The 17,049-nt window shown below is 39.8% G+C and overlaps 1 protein-coding gene across 10 annotated transcripts in view; it reads left to right on the plus strand.

Moving 5' to 3' along the window:
• Positions 1–17,049, plus strand: part of RPS6KC1 (ribosomal protein S6 kinase C1) — a 96,856-nt gene that overhangs the window by 3,140 nt on the left and 76,667 nt on the right. Inside the window, exons 3-6 of one of the 10 annotated variants that reach the window (XM_054822711.1) lie at positions 5,531–5,566; positions 6,442–6,552; positions 6,664–6,881; positions 9,970–10,086. In XM_054822711.1, coding sequence (XP_054678686.1) covers positions 6,854–6,881; positions 9,970–10,086 — 145 coding nt within the window. In that variant the 5' untranslated portion in view covers positions 5,531–5,566; positions 6,442–6,552; positions 6,664–6,853. Of the gene's footprint in view, positions 1–17; positions 786–5,530; positions 5,567–6,441; positions 6,553–6,663; positions 6,882–9,965; positions 10,087–17,049 lie in introns of those variants that run through there. The other 9 variants (XM_054822712.1, XM_054822709.1, XM_054822714.1 and 6 more) reach the window with 9 other exon arrangements.

Below are 17,049 nucleotides of genomic sequence, written 5' to 3' on the forward strand. Positions count from 1 at the left end.
CTTTAAAATCCATGAGTTGTTTCTGCATTACAGGCCTTTAGATTTAGGGCAGCATATCTTAAAATAGCCCACGGCAAACGCTGGAAGCGGTGTACCAGCTCTGTCAGTAGAAGGTCTTACTACAGATTTGTAGATGCCATGGGGCGCCTGTGTTTGAAAGGGGCTCAGCGGTGACTGCCGAGCGTACATCCCTCACAGCCGTGCCCCAGCAGAACACCTTGAACAGGACTGGACTGCCACAGGGCTCTGCCTGGATGGCTTGACCACAACACCTCGGCCGCATCCACGCTATGCAGACTTTCAGGCTACGAAAAAGGCGGCCACATCCAAGCTGCCTGTTAGGAACCGGGGATACTCAAACCCGGCAGCTGGAAGCAGTGTGGGAGGCAGAGAGCCCGGCCAGGCCGGGGGCCATCCAGCACCCGCCGCTGCGCACGCCTCATGCTCAGCCTCGGCCCAGCCACCACACGCCCGCAAAAACGCCCGGGCAGCCCCCTCACGGCCGCCGCCCTCCCTAGCGAGCAGCGGGGCGGAGGCCGCGGCCGGGCGGGGCTCCCCGCGGCGGGGTGGGCCCGGCCAGGCCGCCGGCACCGCCCGGGCGGGGCGGGGCGTTCCTGGGCGTCGCTTCCGCCTCGGTCGGGGCCCGGCGCGGCGGCGTTGGCGTTGCGGCGGGGGGCAGCATGCTGAGCCCGCGGGAGCGCGGCGGGGACCTGGCCCGCTTCTACACGGTGACGGAGCCGCGGCGGCACCCCCGCGGGCACACGGTCTACAAGGTCACGGCGCGGGTGAGTCAGCGCCCGGCCGGGCCCCGGCCTCCTCCGTGCTGGCTGCCCGGGGCGCCGCGGGCCGCCGCCCTGCCCCTCGTCTCCTCAGGTCCCCGCGCCCGGCCTGCCTGTTAATTGGTCTTTAAAGCAGCCGCCGTGCGCGGAGTAGAGCCTGTGGCTGGGCTGCCGATGGGCGTCCTGGCTGCCCTGCGCGCATCAGGCCAGTCGCGACGTGGAGACCTCCCTCAGGGACACGGGTGGGTGGGAGGGAGGGAGAGAAGGAAGGCTCGGCGAGCTGAGCCTCGTCCCCTCTTGCAAACTTGTAGCTTCACATAATTTGTAATTGCCTCAAACGAGCTTTGCAGTTGACTCTGAAATTCTTTCCTTTTTGTCGCAGGACATAGGAGAATAGCTTAAAACCAAACAACTCTTTTTTTTTTTTTTTTTTTTTTAAATCCCCTCTTCTCCTCAAAACCTCTTGGGTAGCTTACAGTCAAATTGCTCTGTCTTCCCGCCTGCCCCACAGTGCAGTCAGCTCCGGCGGAAAAATGAGGCAGCAGCGTGTGTAGGTCCAGCACACCTACGCTGGAAGCGCAGTGCTGTTTGAATGGAAGAATATTTGGACAGCCCCTTTCCTCAGGGTTGCGTGTGCCTAGCATTCAACCCCATTTGGGCAAAAGAAGACCTGGGTGGATAAGAGAGGCCTAGCAGGAGAAGATGGAAAGCTGAAGCAGATAACTGGGTATTGGGAGAGCTGGCTTGGTGCTAGTTTTGCTGAAGGCTCCTTCTGTTCCCCTAGGGAAATTTCTTGCTTTCTTTTCTCCTTCACTTTCCTATTTAAGCAAAAGAGGGAGGGGGAGTAAGTAAATGCGTGGAGTTGGGTGCAAGAGGAGTTGGAGTTCAGGTAACAAATACGGTGGGACATATGGGAGCATCAGAAAGTGTCACAGAGGGACAGAGTTTATTTAAATGACCTGTGATCTTGTGGTTACTGCAGCTGTAGACATTCTGCCCGTGAGAGCAGCATATGTTTATATGCACCCTTCCCTTAATTCAAAGAATACAGCGTTCTGTATGTGTATATATGTTGTGGTGCTCAGGTTGTTCGAGTATGATCACTTTGTGTGATCTGTGAAATCAAAAATTTTTTTTATTTCTTTTTGTTGAATATATGTATACAAGCCCACTGAACACAAATATGGGACATATTTTAAACATTCTATATAGTCCAATAAAATGTAATATTTATTAAGAGTTGTTTTTCCCTATGGTGTTTTAATCTAACAAGCCTTTTCTGAGATAGAGGCAAGGAGGAAAACAGTGCCATCACATCTTTCTGCAGTAGCTCATTATGGGCTAAGTGTGTGTGTGAGTTTTAAAAAGTTGTGCAATAGGGAGCAGTAGGAATGAGCCAAGACTTCTCCTTATTTTATTCTGGTGACTTTGTTCTTATTGGCTAAAGTCAGTTAAAATGCTCTGCGATATTTTCATTTATGCAGAATTGTTCAAAAGCAAGTTGTGGCTAACTAATGAGGAATGGCACTCTTTCTCCATGTCCTGTAAGTTGTAGATGTGCTGGTGCTTTTCCACGAAGAGGTGGTGCAGAATCAGGCAGTGTGCTGACTGTGCGTGATTTAGTACAGAGCAAGGAGCTGATCAGTCTGTGAGCTGTCGAAATTACACTGAGCTAACCAGAGATCATTAGTTCTTCAGTGTGTTTTGACATCTAAAATCCTCAAAGTGAACAAATATTTCTCTTTTACGTAGCAAAGGATGCTTTGGATTCACAAATGTGGAAGTATCAATAACTTTTGTTTCAGTAGGGCTCTATCTGGTAATCTGTTATGTCATACTTGATGTGAGGATTTGGGGAGTTAGATGCTGAAGAAAATGATTTAAAAATAATTCAGTGTACATGTTTGCTACCTTCCCTTTTTCTCTCATTCTATTCCTCCCTCCTGTTCCTGCAGCGATCTGGCTCCATGGTTGATATCACAGCACTACAGCTGTATTTGCTGAACTCATGCTCGGCAACTTTAGGGGACTGCCAGGAAAAAAGTGAGGTGGATCTTCCCATTGTATTGAATACCCTCTTGACTGAGACCTAGGGTACTCAGAACATGCTAGCGGAGATTTCTGGTTCATTTCAGAGGTGTATGATTGAATCCTTTGTAAAACAAAGTTAAGTTAAAGGAACTTGCTGTACCTATATAATGATAGATTAATAATCATGAATTGAGAAGGCACTTGTTCAGTGTGTCTTAAACACCTGACCCAAAGGCACAACTACCCACACAGTCTCTTCTGAGTGCTAAGGTGATCTGTCCTTACTGCAGCTTTTTCCTAAAGGTTTTGTTTGTATAGCAGAGAATATATATTTTATTTACTTGTAAACTGTGAAATAATTGTAAGCGCACACAAGATTAAATGAATATTGGCTTTTTTATATTCATTTCCAAAGGCTAAAGAACAGAAAGAGATATCAGCAAGTTGTGATACTAGGAGTGTTCTTTAATGATATCTGAAAATATAGGTCCCTAGTAAAAGTTCAAATAATTTAGAAGATTACAATTATTAATGATAATTAAAATTCTAATGAGTTGTGTTGGATATCTGCAGGTCAGACAAGGAACAAGATAATCTGATACATGTTGTTGGATGGTGAGGATCCTTGTAGGATCTCTGTTTTCAGAGCCTAACGCAGTAATTATGCATTGCTTAGCTCATTGATAGGTATCCTAATGATATTTTTAAAAATAAAGTTGCTTGCATTACACATTTGCAGAAGGAGCTGACTGCATTGATCCTTGTGGGAGGATTAAAAAAGTGCTCTGAAAATTTGGGCTATTGGATCATCTTTGCCAAGTCCCTAGGTTGATTATAGGTTGGATTGAGGGGGCAGACCTCTTCTGAGGTTGACCTTCAGAAAAGGATATGAAGAACAAAGTAGGACAACACATAAATTATTAGGTACTGACTTAAAGTTGGCATGGCTGGTAGATATAGAAGGCAATGTAACATAAGAACAAGTGTGAAACAGGGCCTCTGGGTTTTATTCCAGATTCTTACTAACTGGCTGGGTAATTACTCATCTCTCTGGGTCTCCTTCTGCCCATCTGGTAACTTACCTAGCTGCCAAAACTGTTGCAAGGCTTTAACTAAAGGTGAACTGCAAAGCAAAGCAGTTGGTCTGTGCCCTTTGGTATTCTTCTGCAATGTGTAGCCATGCCTGTGATATCTTCTTCCCCCAGCTCTTCAGGCTTCTTACATGAAGCATGCCAGCTATTAGAAAAGAAGGTTAGAAATATTTAACCAATTGTACATAGGACCTGTCTGGTAGTGAATGAAGGAGCAAGAGCCGCCAAGGTTAAAATTTGGTGAAGTTGCCAAATGTTAGATTACTCAAGAGTGAGGAAAAGTTGAGGAAGGTTTTATCAATGTAGACTACGCTGGAAGAAGAGGACTTTGATGTGCAAGGTGAGAGAAAGAAAGACTTGTGAAGGAAAATGTTTTAGGTCTTTTGGGAGATTGCTAGAGAAGATAAGAATTCTCTTTTCTGTCTTGTCTCCTCCAAAAGGTGTGAAAGATTTCAGTGGCTGGTTTGTGTAGTAAACTGATGTTAAGAAACGTGGGAGGCTTTGGCAAGGATTCTTGAAAAATGAAGGGGAGGAAGAGAGCGAGTTTGTGGGGAGTATGAGGGGTATGTTATTGTCGCTTAGCAAGAGGAAAGTGTGGATTCAGTGACTTCCATCTTAGAGCATCAGCTGCATGGCGCTTGCAGTACAGCGGGATGGTGTTTTAGTCTCTGGGGCACCAGTAGCGTGGACTCCCTGTGCTTGTCTATACGCATCACCTATTCTCAGCATTAATTATTCCCGGGTGTGTCAGTGTGTGAATAGTCTCAGGTTGGATTGAGAAAGCCCTATTTTGCTTTAGCTAACAATAGGCTAATTATTTTGTTAAACAGCTTAGAGTTATAATGAAGGATATATTGACTTGCACAAGATAATTGAAGTTATGAATTAAAGATGTCTTTATTTGATTTGTTTGTTTGTGTGGATATGCTCTTACTGCTGTTTATAAGCCCAATACAGAACTTGGATTACAAAGGCTTTTGCGATCAATATTTATGTAAAGAAAAAACTCCTGACAAAATACAAGCTTCTCTATGGTGTGTAGCCAAGCCTTGTTTTCACTGCAATTTTCCTCTGGACAAAGTCATTTATAATTAATTAGGCAAAGAGTGTTTAAGAAGAAACAAATACACAAAGACAGTCAGACGTGTGTGCGCATTGATGGCTGCAAGTAAAGTGGAAATACTGTCTTAGTAAATGCAAAGCCTCACATTCACAGTGAGGTTGTGTGCAGCTTATATTAAGCCAAGTAGCCTTAATTAGCTCCTCTTATTGGGAGTAATGTGGCCCTAATATGAATTAATAGGAAGAGACTGGAAAGATGATGGGGGATGTGCTCTACGTAGCTTTGTTTTGTGAGATGCCTTCTGTGCTATTTTGCCTAGAATGTATGTCTTTATTTCTAATCACAGTGACTGACTCTGCTGCTAAAATACCTCACCGTGTTGTATTTGGATATTAAACTTCCATAAAACTAAATGGAAACATTTCTGAGTGCAGAGGAACATGCAACTGTTTGCTTTTTTCCCAGATTTTTTTCTTCAGCAACAAATCATTGTGTGTTACTCTAACTTCCATACTGAAAATCCCAGCGCTTACATGGTTTTTTCTTTTGTTTGTTTTGCTTTTCAGATTGTTTCAAGAAAAAATCCAGAGGATGTCCAGGAGGTAACAGTTTAAACTTGTGCAAATGTCCGTGTATCACACTATGCCTTTTGAAGCATCTTTGATATAATTTAGCAATTTCTGTGTTTTGTCATTGTAATTGAGCAAACAGTTTTTTGTGTGTTTCCATTTGTCTTTAGCTTTCATAGTTGAAAACAATAGCTCGTGTAACATGTTGCAATTCATCCCTCAGTGATGAATTGTGACTTGAAACAAAGTCTTAGGGAGTAAAGTGTCTTTTGATGACAAAACTGCTTTGATAACTTTGCAAGCTCTTTTCTCAGGGCTGGAATTGGCAAATTGATGGTTACTTAACTCCTACTGGTAAAATTAGAGATCAGTCCACAATCCAAGTCTTAGGTCTCAGCTGTAGGTACTCTTTTCCTCTTTAACCAATACTTCACTGAAAAGCCTACATCATTACTGTCTATTTGTGAAGAGGGAAAATGGAGGAGCATAGGAGTAGTTGAGAGAGATTAGACTGCAAGTCATATATTATTACCTATCTCTCTGAGGCTCCTTTAGTATTTTCCAGTGGTATACTTTGCTAAAGCTTTAAAATTGTTTACTCTTTGCCTCTTCCGAAAAGGCTCTGAATATGGGTTTGCTCTATTCTTGTGCCTCTGCAATACCTCAAAAGACTGTCAGGAACCATTTTATTGAGACAAAAAAATACATCACGCGTGTGTGGGTTTGGTGTTTTGGTTTGTTTTTTTTAAGATTAAAAACCTGTTTTTTCCCCACTTGGTTTCTTCTGGACTAATGACTTGACATTGATACTATTATACTATGTACATGCAAAATCTTCCTTCAAAAACACAACCTTATGGCTTTTCAGACATTGTGTAACATACGCATATGTTCAATTTCTGGTACAGTCTCTTACTACAGTTGAGGAGAACCTGGATAGTTGATGAAAGAAGAGCCCATAAATGAATTCATTGCATCTCTGTGTGGTCAAACAGTTACTGATTAGTGGCTTGGCAGAGGTGAGAATTGGCTAATGCACCTAACACCCTTTTGTTGCATCCTTCTTTGAAATCTTGAGAATCAGACAAACATAAGCATTCACGCTTTTTTGCATTTTTTTTGATCTCTAGAAGGTTAAAATACCCTATCAGAATTGGAGATGATCACGGATCTAGTTTTAGAACTGCATTACTGTAGCTACTGTTTGTAGCTTGATGTTCACCTTTTCCAGGGAGACTCCTGAATTGAACCTATCCATGAGCACATTCTGCCATTACCTTAATCTTCATTTGTGGGAAAAATACTTTATAGCAGCTGTTGATGAGCCATTCATCAGAAAAAAATTATTGTAAGTGTCTTTCAGCTAGAGTATTGCATGAATATGTGCTAAGTAGTTTTGAAACAATAGCAATACTGTATCTTTTAGTCATTGCTTTGGTCGTTGCTTTGATCTGTGGCTGTAGGTTAGCCATGCAGAGTTCCGCGTACTCTAGACAATAGAAGACATAAATGTGCTATGAACTTTTTGATGATTGCCCTTTTCTACCCTTCATTGTACCAAATTAATTATTTTGCATGTGATAGCATGTTAGGTGTGGTGAGATTCTGTTATAAGCAAGGATCTGAAAGTACATCGTTATTAAAAGGAATATCCTAGACTGTAGTTGCAATAAGGGTGAATTGTAGTCAGAAAACCACATATGTAGGGAGTTTTTCTGTTATAGTGGCTTCTTATGATAAAAAAAGAATTGTGGACAGCCTTTGAAAGAAAAAGAATATGCTCCTAACCTGTTTGCGCTGAAAATAAATTTACCTCAGTTTTCCAGAATGCTCAATTAGAAAGTCAATAGACAAAATCTTGTGCACACAACCACCCTGTCGCTTTATGATCTGTCTCATGTGACGCCCTTCCTGCATCCATACAGGACTACTTAGCTGTGCCTGCCTACTCATTCAGAAGTCTCTTTTAATGTCACTGCTGTGATGTTAATACGTATATTGCATATGTACAACTGCACATAAGGCTGTGTGCTGTCACCTCGACTCTACTTGCCAGGTTTCTGTCACAGCTTTTAACTGCCCTTTGGGATACAAGCCTTTAATACAGCATCTCTCCCACTGAAGCACTTCAGGATAATCCCAGTTGTTGCTGGGACAGGAAGGAAGATAACCTTGTAAGGGCTTTCTTCTCAAAATGATGAAAGAAGTTAACGTGAAGTTGTGTGTGGAGTTAATAGACAGAGAAAGACTAGTGGACATCACTTTAATTTCCTTGCTTCTGGGGATTGATGGTGGCAACATGGTCTGTGAGGCAATTGTAGCTAGGGTGGTCTTGTAGGGTTTTTTCTCTCTTACACATTCATGGAGGAGAAAGGGTTGTTCTTTGTGGAACAGATGAATCACATGAGTTAATAGAGATCTACTGGCTCTAGCCATGACAAGCAACTTATTGCATTACAAGTCTAACATATGTTTTATGATATACTTGCTGTGCTTCGTTGGGCCTCAAAGTACGTGTCCTTCCTCCAAATTTGATTTCTAATGAGTATGTTAGAGTGGGAACTTAGCTAACTTTGCTGAGCCGCATGCATGCAAAAGCATGATTTCCCTGAGCTTGTGAAAGGTTTTAGGATGACCTTGACTGCTTTTGCTATGCAAGCTTCTTATGGGTATTTATTTTTTTCCTCTTGGCTATTGGGAGATCACTTGCAGCAGTAAAAAAATGATACTTTTTTAGTGGAACAGAATCTCACACTCTTATATTCTGGCAGCTTTTCACATTGTCTCCAAGTACTGACAATACAGTGACTTAATGTTTCAAGACTTCACAATCTTAGGCAATTTGATGTTCTATATGCACACTGCTCAAGAAGTGCTAATCATCCACCTTCTGGATGTTGGATTAGATGGAAGTACAGCATTGAAAATTATTTCTGATAGCAAAATGACTAGTTGGCCTTCTTGAGAGATTCTGAATTTTCTTCCCTTGTCTGTTGAACTCCACCAAGCAGTAGTTGAGTCCTGGAAATGTGTGCATAGTAGATGGGGCTGAATCAGGACTGCTAGTTTCAGTAAGTTTATAAGGTGGATAGTGTGTTGCGATATGAAAGCTTTGCAGATCTACTATTAACAGTCCTGTTACCTTATATCTGCATTGTTCTGCAGGTAGGACTTGCATCTGCTGAAACTTAGAAGGCTGCTGATCTTAATGTTTAAAAAAGCAAACAAAAAATCTCCAAAAGTCCAACAAAGCAACAACCAAAAACCCCTCTAAAATTAAACCTAAATCTGGTTTGCTTGAAAAATGTAGTTTTTCAATTATGATAGCTCATGAGAAGACAACTTGTTATATCAGTCAGAAATATTTGGAATCTTTTATATTGTGGTTAGTTGTATTAAGCTAATTGAGACATTTGACTGATGAAACACTGGAATCAACTGCTGAATGCGTTGCAGTCTCTCTCTCTTTTTTCCCCTGTTCTACTTTAATCACTTTAAATAAGTGTTGAAGTTTATTATGGTGGCTTAGTGAGTCTGACCAAAGCCAAGATATAAAATGTCTATGTTCATTTTTTTCATCCTGATAGCAAACCTGTTAGGAGTCAAGTGTAAATTTTGTTCCTCAGTTTGACCCTGGCCTGGTTTTCCTGTGGGGTTCTCCTCCTTCTTCAAATGGAAAGAATAAAAAGAATGGGATGGAAGAAGGAGAAGGTGGATACGTGGCTGGGAGATAACTACTACTTTCTGGAAAGGATGGATCAAGAAAAGCTGGTGTAATGAACCGATGCTCTCTTTGCATTCCTGAACTTGGAGATTTTGTCTGAATTACAAAAAGGAACATACTCAATTTTTGATCAGGGTTATTAGCAATAAACCATTTAAAATATGGGCTTGCATTTACATCTGATCAGCATTTTACATAAACAAATTACAAGCTTGTTTGTAGTCCTGGATGCTTCATATGCTGTCCTTAAGAATCCCTTACTTCTATTGATTTCTCTTCCCTCATTTTCTCTTGCTGTTGTCTCTTCCCCATCCCTGCAGCTGTGCCAAGCACAGCATGCTGAGTGTTGGATACTGCAACACTACTATTCGGCATTTTTTCCTCTGTTACTGGTTCCCTGTGTAGCTCTGGATCTCAGTGTGACTGAAATGCTTCTGCTTTTGCCCTCTCTGTTTCCTTCTTTTAGCTTTTACTTAATATTTTTTTTTTGTATGCACTGTAGTCTTGTTAGCCAAAATGGGGGTTGGGGACAGATAATGACCATTTTTTATGGTTGTTACAGTTGGCAGTTCAGATTGTATATTTTTGTTAAACATATTGCTGAAGGTAGTGGTCCAATTTGCTTAAAAAAAATGTATTTCTGGTGTGACACGATGCGAACAATGAACCTCACTAATACTTCTCTTCTCTTCCCTTTCTCTGCTTCAGATAGTCCTTTGGAAGAGATATAGTGACTTTAAGAAACTGCACAAAGATCTCTGGCAAATTCATAAAAACCTATGCAGACATACAGAACTCTTTCCACCTTTTGCCAAAGCAATAGTATTTGGTAAGCATAATTTCTTCTGACTTGCTATAATTCTTTGGTAACTCAATATCTATAAATACATCTTGTTTTGCAGTTCCTTGGAACTCTTCCATTTGCTTTTACTACTCAACTTTTTAGCTTGTTTGTGTCTTTTAGGTGTTTTGGTATCATAGCTTGATACTTTTATTTATTTTTTTAACGGGTGGTTATGTCCTTGCTTCCATGTTAGAGATACTAGCTCAAATATTTATTGATGTCTATGTTCTGTATCTTTACAACATACATTCTCTGTTTTCAGGAGCATAAAGTCTATATTAGCTTTATGAACAGCACTTGAACAATGAACGAAGATATTCATATATGAGCTGTGATTTTTAGTGATGAGTTATAGTAAAGTATCAAGTGGTGGTTGCAGAAAAAGATTTTTTTTATTTTAGGAATTTGATTGTAATTATCAATTTTATCTAGCTAGGCTTTTGAGATCAGTCCAACATATAGCAGTTAGCTATTTCACCAAAACAACCTATAAGAGGATTGTGACTCTACATGAGAAATACACAGCAAAAAGTAACTAGCTCTTAAAAGCCAGAGATATTAACTTAATGCTGATGTACATGTGATCATGAATGAGCTGAGCTGTAGGTGGACTTTCAGTGAAGTGGTATGACTCCATATAGAACTCCCTCTACCATGCTTTTTTTAGCAGTCTGTTGTGTTTATTTTAGTGGTGTGGGTTTTCTTTTTTCTTTTTGGTAGCACGTGTTCTTTGTGTTCAGCACACAGTGTTGTTGATTTTTTGGCATCCATATACTAGACAATATTCAGTGGATTTTTAAGGATTTTCCAGCATTTTTTTAGTGTGTCCAGCATGTTTGGTGTCTTTTTTACATGTATCTACCATGTTCTTTGTGAGCATTTCTAAGGTATTTCTAAGGTGTTGCTAACTCTCTAGAATGAGTTTGCTGCTTTTTGGTGTGCATCTACCATGTGCTTTCGAGCATTTTTTTCAAGCATTTTAACAAGTTTTTTAGGTGCCCAACAAGTGTTTGGCATTTCTTTGCATGCATCTACCATGTGCTCTTTTTTTGGTTTGATTTTGGGCGGGCTTTTTGGATTATGGGGTTACTAAGGCATTTCCATGGCATTTATGAGTTGTTCTAGTATATTATTTTTTTAAAGCATCCAGTCTTTGTTTATGCTTTTTTCTGGTATGCTTCTAGTGTGGTGTTTGGCATTTTTTGGCATTTCCCATGTGCTTTTTCTTTTTTTGGCCAAGGTTTCTGATGTGAAACAGAATTTTTGATGTGTTTTTTGGTTCCTAAGGTGTGGCTGCAGTGTTTTTTGTGTACAGGATTTCTTTGGTGGTTTTTTTTGCATGCATATATCACACTATTTTATGCAGGTTTTTAAGTGTCAAACATGTTTGGCCCTTTTTGGCCACATTTTTTGAGTGTTTCTAAGGCATTTCTGAAGCTTTGCTGACAGTCCAAAATCTGTTTGGTGTTTTTTGGTGTGCATCTACCATGTGCTCTTTTTTGGTGTGTTTTTTGGCAGGCTTTTCAGTTTCTAAGGTGTTTTGGGGGTTACTAAGGCAATTCCATGGCATTTACAAGCTGGTTTAGTGTATTTTTAATTTTTTTTTTAAACTTCCAGCCTGTGGTGTGCGTGGATTTTTTTTTTTGTATGTATCTTGTGTGATTTTTGAGCATCCAGCATGTTTGGCGTTTTTCAGCAAACGTCTACTATGTGCTCTCTTTTTTGGCAAGGTTTCTGTTGTGAATTGTGCGGTGTTTTTAGTTCCTGAGGTGGTGCTGAGGCGTGTTGTGATTTTTTTCCTTTTTAGTGTTCAGCATTTCTTAGCTGTAGCTGTTTTCATACATATATCGCATGACTTTCAGTGAGGTTTTTAAGCATTTTTCAGCATTTTTTAATGTGTCCAGTGTGTTTGGCATTTTTTTGGCACGCATCTATCACACGCTTTGTGAATGTTTCTAAGGTGTTGCTAACTGTGCGGAACAAATTTGGTGCTGCTTTTTAGTGAGGTGGGTTTTTTTGTCAGACATGTTTGGTGGGTTTTTTTGGCATGAATCTACCATGTGCTTTTTTTTGATGTGCTTTTTGGCAGGCCTTTTGGTTTCTAAGGTGCTTTTGGGGGACTTTTTGATTTGTGAGGTGTTTTTGGGGTTACTAAGGCATTTCCATGGAGTTTACAAGTTGTTTTCATGGATGTTTTTTTAAGCATCCTGGCTGCGCTTATGTTTTTTTGTATGGACCTTGCATGGTGTTTAGTGTCCAGCATGCTTGTTGGTTTTTGGCATGCATCTGCTATGTGCTGTCTTTTTTGGCAAGGTTTCTGGTGTAAATTTGAGGCATTTTCAGGTGTGATTTTGGTTCCTAGGGTGTTGTCATGGCATTATTGCTGTCCAGGATTTCTTTGGTGGGGATGTTTTTGCATGCAAATACTGCATGATTTTCAGTGCATTTTTAATAGTTATTCAGTGGGGTTTTTTGTACGTCCAGTATATTTGGTATTTTTTGGGATGCATCCACCATGTGCAATTATTGGGCATTTTGACGTGGTTTTTAAGCTTCCAACATGTTTGGCTTTTTTTTTTTTTTCTGTGTGAGTCTACCACATGCTCTTTTTTTGATGTGGTTTTTGGCAGGCTTTTCAGTTTCTAAGGTGTTTTTGGGCTGGTTTTCCAATGTCTAAGGTGTTTTGGGGTTATTAAGGCCTTTCCATGGTGTTCACAAGTTGTTTTAGTGTGATGTGGGGTTTTTTTTGTTTTGTCTTTTTGGTATCCAGTCTGTGTTTGTTTTTTGTATGCACCTTGCATGGTATTTTAGTGTCCAGCCTGTTTAGCATTTTTTTTCATGTATCTGCCATGTGCTCTTTTTTTAGCAAGGTTTCTGGTGTGGATTTTGCATGGGGTTTTTTGTATGGGTTTTGGTTCCTACAGCATTGCTATGGCAGGTTTGGCAGTGCTATGGCAGTGTTTTGAGCATCCAGCATGTTCAGTGGTTTTTTTTCATGCATCTCCTATGCTCTCTCCTCCCCCCCCCCCCCCCCCCCCCCAAGGATTTTGGCATGAATTTCGCACCTTTTTTTGGAATGTTATTTTGGTTTCTGAGGTGTTGCTGCGGTATTGTTTTCCATTGCCATAGTGTTTCTAAGATGTTTTGGTGGGTTTTTAAACCTGCATCACACTTACGGCATTTTTTGGTGTCCGTCTATAATGTGCCTTTAAGTGTTTTTAGCATCCAGCGTGGGTTTTGCTCTTTTTTTTTTTTTTGCATCTAGTGCTGGATTTTTGGAGGGGTTTTTTGTGTGTGGCATTTTTGGCAGTTTCTAGCGGTGTTGGTCATGCATCTAGCACATATTTTCCCATGATTTTCCTGTGTGTTACACATTAGCTTGTTTAGCATTCAGTGTTTTGCATTTTTTTGATGTACATTTATTGCACATTTTTACATATTTCTTTCCCTGTGTCATGATTTTAGTGTGTCTTAGCATCCAGTATGCTTTTGATGGTTTTTGTCATGCATTGACTACATACTACACATGGAAAAATGTGCAAAAATATTTTTAGCATTTTTGCCTGCATTTAGCATAAGCTTTTTGTGTGTGTGTGCCCTAGCATGTTTTTGGTGTGGTTTTTTTCTGTGTTTTTAGGTTTTTTTTGTTGTGTGGGTGTGGTTTCTCTTGTATTGTGGGGGTTTTTTTGTGCATTGTGCTTTTTGGCGTGAGGATTTTTTGGCGTTTACTATTGCTTTGGGATAGTCAAGCCTGTCAATTTGGAAAGTGCCAAAATTGAGGTTGTTTAGTCAGCCTTTTTTCCACCACTTTATGTGACAGCACTATAATGCTGCCCGGGGTTACGGTACTGTAGCAGTATTTTCTGGCTGCCCTCCTGTGCCTTGAGTGCAGGAAGAACTGTACAAAACTCCACTGCAGGCAACACCTCAGCCTGGAAAGCACAAATTTTCCTTCTGACATTTCAGGACCAAGTAGTGCCACAGACGTGTAATTTTTGCTATTTAGTGCTACTGTGTTTATTCTTGATGCCTACTGCGTTTAGGCATGGCACTGAGATGCTTTAAAGAATATGCTAACATAAACAGCTTTGAACAAGTTGAAGTTAGCTTATAACTCAAGTTCAAACTGCCCCTACTGCTTTGAGGGAACCTCTGACTTAACCCCTTGTTGTGTGGACCAGCTAAGCGAGAGGCAAGGGATCTGAAGTCTGATGCAGATTTCATGGTTCTCTGTGCAGAGCTGGGAACCATTCCTGATTTAAACAAGATTGATGGTTGGACTTGATGATCTTAGAGGTCTTTTCCAACCTTAAAGATTCTACGATTCTATAAGCTTTCACATCAGCTAAACTGTATCCAACTTTTATGTCTTTTAATTTTTGCTTATTTATGAAGTTGGAAGCGGGGTAAGTTTCAGTGCTATGTCAGAACTTGTGCACTAATGGTTAAATAGAGGATGTACTATTAGTTTCATGCTGAGATGATTTTGTCTGATTTACAGAGTAGAGTGTTCACTGGACAAGTTATTTAAAAAGCTAATATTTGCAAAGCATAATTTAATTTCAGGTAGAAGCTATGGTAGCTTTTCATAGGGGAGGAAAGAGAGGGATAGAAAGAAAAGAAAATCAGGGTGGAAGAGTATGGGCTTCTAATATCTTAAATAATTTTAAATTACCAGAAATGCAAATTAGCTATTTTTACACTAGCTCTGTAAGCAAGAGCAGAATTGAGTGAAATCCCTTCTGAAAGGCATCCTTTTTCTATTGATATCTGGTGAACAAAAGTGACTGCAGTGTACATTGTAAGAGAAAGAAATCTACAGAAATATTCAATGTAGTTATTTACAAAAAGCTATTTGAAATTAAAATTAAACCAAAACAAACCCCACTACATTTGAATGAAGTGGAGCCACAGAAGAATACAGGAAAGAGGAGGTAGTGTAAAAACAAATTTTAAATTATTGGTATATAGCTGAAAGGAACAGAAATGTCTGACTCTTCAATTTAAGAATTATTTTTCTATTTAAAGCATAAAATTTAACTGTGTATCCTTCCATCTCACTTCTACACATAATAGCTGCTGTGTGTTTTATTTTAATTTAATTTTAATTTTAATTTAAAGCATTTATCTTCAGATCAGTCCTAGTATTTTTTTGTACTAGAGGAAAAATGTAATTTTAGTGGATTTTGAGTTTTTGACAAACTTGTTTTCAGTCTCGTTCAGTTATGGTGAACTGCAATGTCCATCTCTATTAAGATATTTTATTTTCAAGCTGCTGCTTTAACGGAGCATTTCTGCAGTGTTTCTTCCCTGTGGTGGTGATCTACTGGTTGCAGCTTTTAAACTAATTACTAATTAGCATTGCCAATAGTTGAATTTTTTTTTTTTGGATATGAGTACTTTGTGACGTATACATACTGTTTTGCGGAGAGTACACTTTACAAAATGAGCTTTGGTTCTGACAGTTGAGCTTACTTGTAGTAGAAGTATTAAACCTGAGCAGAATCTCAAGTTCAGCATTCAGAATTTCAAGAGATGGTGTGGAGAACTGAGATGTATTTAAAAACGAATGGGTCATGCTGTGCTTCCATATTTCATGCAACCTGAGACTTGCCACATCTGCAGAACTGAACTGCATTGCATGTTTTACACCACAGCTTTTGATAATTATAACATGCAAGTGCATGTATTTTTATTCTGTTACAATAGAGGTGTTCACATCAAAGCATGAAACTTGTTATAGGTGGGAAATGGAAATCATTTCACTTCACTTGAACCTTTTCCACCCATCTTATGGAGAAAACCTAATGACCTCAAGCATGGGAATCTAAAATGTCCTAACAGATCCAGCTACGAAGCTTCTCTGAACTGTTATGCAGCAATTATGATTACCTGTTTCTGGGAAGTGATCGATTACTCTCCTCCTCTAATATGCATCAGCATAACTTCTTCAGTGTTTTCAAACTATTTTTTTTGTTGGACACATATTCCCATATGCTGGCTATACATGGTATTTTGTCAAAATGCTGGTAAATCTGTACTCTGCATTTCTTGTATCTAACAACTGCAGAAATGTACTCTAGTGTAAAAAAAAAAATACTCTCCCTCCTGACAAAAAGAAACCAAAAAAACCCCAGATATTGATAGCTTGCTAGCACTGAGTCAGAAAGGTGATTCACATTATAAAGCTCAGATAAGGATACTTTTTGGATTTGAAAATATCAAATGAAGTAACATATTTAAGAATTAATCGGCATGTACAGTTGGAAGTCTTGTGAGAAGCTATCTGAAATATGAACACAAACCTTGCTAGGCATTTTGTTGTTCAGATCTGCTCCAGAAAATGAACTGTGGATTCTCTTTACAGGAATTTATGTTTGGTTTCCATGTATATAAGAAATTTTGAATGGATCATTGCTGGAGGAATAGCAGAAGTGCGCTAATACATTTGTTACATGCTGAGGTTGTAGTTGACACTTCCTACAACCCTGAAAGACATGATCCCAATAACAAAGTTTCCCTGTATCTGAGAGATGTAAAGAATAGTGGAAATAACATTGATTTAGATGCAGGAAGACTTCCTGATGGGAATGTTTGAAGAGTCAGCTGGGTGTCTTAAGTACCTTTGAACATCTGATTGAGAAGGATGATAATGAAAGTGTTGATTGCTTGAAAGTATGAAAAAAGGGAGAGGGGGAAGGAGTTAGGCAGGGTTGGCTGGGAATGAAACTGCCAGCAAGATGCCAGATAGTCCGACCAAACCAGTACTGAATTATGTTCTTCCTTCCCCCATATTCTTCTGGTTCTGTAAATGGTTGTCCTGTTAGTGTATCATGATGCTGATGGGCTGGCAAATGTGACAGTGACTAATGTTTCAATGGCTCTGTTCAAACATGTATTTTATTTATTTTTTTTAGCTCAGCTTCCTAAGAAAATGAGGCTTATGTA

Source organism: Grus americana, chromosome 3 (assembly GCF_028858705.1).
Source record: "Grus americana isolate bGruAme1 chromosome 3, bGruAme1.mat, whole genome shotgun sequence".
Taxonomy (NCBI): Eukaryota; Metazoa; Chordata; class Aves; order Gruiformes; family Gruidae; genus Grus; species Grus americana.